Source organism: Manduca sexta, unplaced genomic scaffold (assembly GCF_014839805.1).
Source record: "Manduca sexta isolate Smith_Timp_Sample1 unplaced genomic scaffold, JHU_Msex_v1.0 HiC_scaffold_1712, whole genome shotgun sequence".
Classification (NCBI taxonomy): Eukaryota; Metazoa; Arthropoda; class Insecta; order Lepidoptera; family Sphingidae; genus Manduca; species Manduca sexta.
In genome coordinates, this window is record NW_023592604.1 from 311 (window position 1) to 5,054 (window position 4,744).

Sequence of the window (4,744 nt, forward strand, 5' to 3'; positions counted from 1 at the left end):
AGATATAATTAAAGGGTTAGCAATGCATGGGATTCCGCTGCCTGAGGCACAAACAGCATCTGAGAAGAAATTGATTGATAAAGTACGTGGTGAATTAGGACTTCCTCCTGAACCTAAAACAGCGGCAGAAAAAGAAAAATATGCGAAGGCTATGGCTGCGGGTGTCATATTACCACTAGAAGGAAAATCACCTGCAGAAAAGAGAAAATTTTAAATGACATGGCTGACATGGGCCTATCTCTTCCCGAAGGACGCACACCTTCAGAGAAAGCAATCGTTGCAAAGGTAAAAGCTGCCCCTAGGCATCCTATGGTACACTCAGAAAAGTTACGAAAAGCTAGGGCAGCAGGGCTTATGACGCCACTTGAAGGAAAATCTCCAGCACAAAAAGAAAAAATACTAAAAGGTTTAGCAATGCACGGCATCCCGTTACCAGAAGGAAAAACATCATCAGAAAAAAAGCTTGTCGACCAAGTACGCAAAGATCTTGGCCTTCCACCAGAACCTAAAACTGCTGCAGAGAAAGAAAATTATGCAAGAGGTGTGGCAGCAGGAATTATTGTCCCACTAGAAGGGAAAACAGCAGCTCAAAAAAAAAAGATATTAAGTGACATGGCAGATGCGGGTATACCTCTTCCAGAAGGTCGTACGCCATCAGAAAAAGCGCTCGTTGCAAAAGTAAAAGCAGCTCCTAGAGCACCTCCTATACCATCGGAAAGGCTTAAAAAAGCTAAAGCAGCTGGACTTTTAACTCCTCTAGAAGGCAAATCTCCAGCCCAAAAAGAAAATATTTTAAAAGGTCTAGCTATGCATGGCATACCGTTACCTGAAGGGCATACTTCTTCAGATAAGAAACTCGTAGAAAAAGTTCGTGGCGAACTAGGTCTCCCACCAGAACCAAAAACTTCAGAAGAAAGAGTAAATTTTGCCAAAGCAATGGCAGCAGGGGTTATTGTACCATTGGAAGGAAAAACTCCCGCAGAAAAGGAAAAAATTCTTACTGATATGGCTGATATGGGCGTTCCATTACCAGAAGGACGAACAGCTTCTGAAAAAGCACTTGTCGCTAAAGTTAAAGCAGCTCCTAGAGCTCCACGAATACCATCAGAAAAGCTGAAAAAAGCTAAAGCTGCTGGTTTGTTAACTCCACTGGAAGGTAAATCTCCTGCACAGAAAGAAAAAATTATAAAAGGTTTAGCCATGCATGGTATACCTCTGCCAGAAGGAAAAACAGCATCAGAAAAAAAACTTATTAGCAAAGTCCGTGGCCAACTCGGTCTGCCGCCTGAACCCAAAACACCGTCCGAAAAAGAAAAATTTGCAAAAGCGCATGCTGCTGGCCTTATAGTACCCTTAGAAGGAAAATCACCTGCAGAGAAAGAGAAAATCTTGCGAGGTATGGCAGATATGGGTATTCCCCTTCCTGTTGGAAGAACACCATCTGAGAAAGCACTCGTAGCAAGGGTGAAAGCCGCTCCCAGAGCTTTATCTATTTTAGGACCACCTTCAGAAAGGTTAAGAAAAGCCAAAGCGGCAGGATTAGTAACTCCACTAGAAGGAAAAACACCTGAACAAAAAGAAAAAATTGTGAAGGGTTTAGCGATGCACGGCGTACCACTACCTGAAGCCAAAACACCCTCTGAAAAAAAAATGTTTGATAAATTACGCACTGACCTTGGTCTTCCACCAGAACCAAAGACACCCGAAGATAAAGAAAATTATGCGCGTGCCCAAGCTGCAGGTCTCATTGTGCCCTTAGAAGGTAAAACCCCAGCTCAAAAAGAAAAAATTCTGAAAGGAATGGTTCACATGGGCGTGCCGCTTCCTGCAGGGCGTACGCCATCGGAGAAATCGCTTATCGCGAGAGTTAAGGCCGCAGCAAGAGCGCCTTCGTTAGCTGGAATTCCTTCAGAAAAACTCCGAAAAGCAAGAGCAGCTGGATTACTTACTCCACTGGAAGGTAAAACACCAGATCAAAAGGAAAAAATTCTTAAAGGGCTAGCAATGCACGGTGTTCCTCTTCCTACAGCTAAAACACCGGCTGAAAAAAAAATAATGGATAAAGTGCGCGCTGATCTTGGTCTACCACCAACACCCAAAACAGCAGCAGATAAGGAAAGATATGGCAAAGCGGCTGCTGCAGGTATTTTAGTTCCACTAGAAGGCAAGACTCCACAGGAAAAAGAAAAGATTCTTAGAGCTCAAGCTGAATGGGAATACCGCTTCCAGAAGGGCGGACGCCATCTGAAAAAGCTATGATCCAAACTATAAAAGCAACTGTCCCGAAGAGAAAATCTATTAGGCCTCTGTTGCCACCTGATGAAGCAAAAAAGTTAGAAGAAAAAACTGCAAAAGTCATAACAGAAGGTGAAGGACCCAGTGACGAATGTATTTGTGATATTTTAACACCAGAATCTGAAAGACGAGTTTCAAGACCACCAGTGAGAATTACATCTGAAAACTCAGAGCCGCTAAAGCAGCAGGTCTACTAACTCCCTTGGAAGGAAAAACGCCTGAACAAAAAGAAAAAATTATGAAAGGATTAGTTAAGCATGGATTACCGTTACCAGAAGGCAAAACGGCTTCAGAAAAGAAACTTGTAGAAAAAGTTCGAGCAGATTTGGGACTTCCACCAGAACCGAAAACAGCAACCCTTAAAGACAGATATGCGAAAGCACAAGCTACTGGCCTTATTACACCGTTGGAAGGTAAATCTCATGCACAAAAAGAAAAAATATTAAGAGGTCAAGCGGAACTAGGTTTGCCGCCAGAAGGAAGAACTCCATCAGAAAAGCGCTAATAAACAAAGTTAGAGCAACAGTTGACTTCCTCCGTCAGCTATAACAATACCTTCCGAAAAGTTGCGAAAAGCGAGAGCAGCTGGGTTATTGACGCCGCTTGAAGGAAAACGCCACAACAAAAAGAAAGGATTTTGAAAGGCAGAGTCGCGGCTGGCCTACCATTACCTGAAGGCATAACTGCATCAGATAAGAAATTAATAAAAAGTTAAAGCTGAAACCGGTTACATAACACCAATCGGTAAAACACCATCTGAAAAGGAAATTTTAAAAAAAGCACAAGCTGCTGGTTTACTCACTCCTTTAGAAGGAAAATCAAAAGCACAGAAAAAGAAAATAATTCAGGAAAGAATCGCTGCAGGATTACCAATTCCCGAAGGAGCTACACCATCTGACAAAGATATGATAAAAAAATTGGTTGCAGCTGCACCATCGCCAAGTCTTGAAGGCAAAAGTCCGGCAGAAAAAGAGAAATTTTAAGAAGCTTAGCGAGACAAGGGCGCTCGCTACCGGAAGGAAAGACCCCATCAGAGAAAGCAATAATTCAGAAAGTTCGTGCCGATATAGGGCTACGTCCGCCGTACAGTGGCTTGCCGTCAGAAAAAATTAGAAAAGCGAAAGCAGCTGGTCTGTTGACGCCACTAGAAGGTAAAACACCTGCACAAAAAGAAAAATTTGAAAGGTCTTGCGAAAGCTGGTATACCTCTTCCGGAGGGAAAAACGGATTCAGAAAAAAAATTGATACATAAAGTTCGAGATGAAGTTGGTTTGCCACCAGAACCAAAAACTCCGTCTATGCGGGAAAAGCATAGACAAGCTTATGCAGACGGAATTATGACACCATTGGAAGGCAAGCCCCCTGCTGAGAAGGAAAAGATATTAAAACGAATGCATGATGCTGGCATAACGTTGCCAGAAGGAAAAACACCATCCGAAAAAGAACTGGTACGTAAGGTACGTGCTATGCCGCGAGCACCATCTATGAGAATACCATCGGCAAAGTTAAAAGCTGCTAAAGCTGCCGGTTTGCTTACTCAATTGAAGGCAAACCTCCTGCCGAAAAGGAAAGAATAATTAGAGGATTAGCAGAATCGGGTTTGCCATTACCAGAGGGTAAAACAAAATCAGAAAAGTCCATGATCAAAAAAATAAAGACTGAATATGGCATACCGGCTGCACCCACGACTCCATCAGAACAAGAAGTTTTGCAAAAAGCAAAAGCTGCCGGGTTGTTAACACCACTTTCTGGTAAAACACCAGCTGAGAAAGAAAGAATACTCAAAGGCTTAGCGGATGCTGGTCTACCTCTGCCTATGGGAAAAACTCCATCGGAAAAGGCGCTAGTCAAAAAAGTTCGAGAAGCATCAGGATTACCTGCAGAGCCCACACCGTCGGAAAAGCTGGGAAAATAAGAAAAATGAAAAAGTTAGGCCTGCGGGGATAACCGAAGAACTCGAGGAAATAACGAAAACTACTGTTTGTGAAAAAGCCTGTGGATGCGACAAAAGAAGATTAGATTTAAACATAGCTACGTCAAAATTAGAGTCACATCTCCAGATATTTCCTCTCTGTGCCCGTGTCCCGATGAATGTGTTCCAGGAGTTAAACACAGGGTGTTCACTGATAATGAAGGGATAAAGGTTACTGTAGGGAGCGCCCTTGGCGTACCTTTATATCTACAAGAAACACCCAGCAAGATTCCCAACTCTCTGTACTTTAACCAACGATACCATTCTTCAAACTCAATTGACAGCTTCATATCTTCATCTAAACAAGATGAGGATAAAGCTCCAAAGTTACATAAAGAAATTAAAAGTATATTCCATAGTCCAGTGTACTCGAATAACTCGACAGAGAGCGTCCAACATAAACCTAAAACCTTTATAATGACAAAAGTAAATCCTGCATTTACGATTATACATACCAGCTGAAAACTAAGCTATTGG

General features: G+C 42.5%; 1 protein-coding gene across 1 annotated transcript; it reads left to right on the forward strand.

Annotated features, from left to right (window-relative positions):
* The first annotated feature begins 219 nt into the window (after positions 1-219).
* LOC119191622 (neurofilament heavy polypeptide-like) lies at positions 220-2,259 on the forward strand. The gene has a single exon (XM_037445510.1). The coding sequence runs from the start codon at positions 220-222 to the stop codon at positions 2,257-2,259; it is 2,040 nt and encodes a 679-aa protein (XP_037301407.1).
* Positions 2,260-4,744: the final 2,485 nt, after the last annotated feature.

Excerpts from the sequence above, each read along its gene's own strand:
- LOC119191622 (XM_037445510.1), top strand. The coding sequence starts at position 220 with ATGGCTGACATGGGCCTATCTCTTCCCGAAGGACGCACACCTTCAGAG.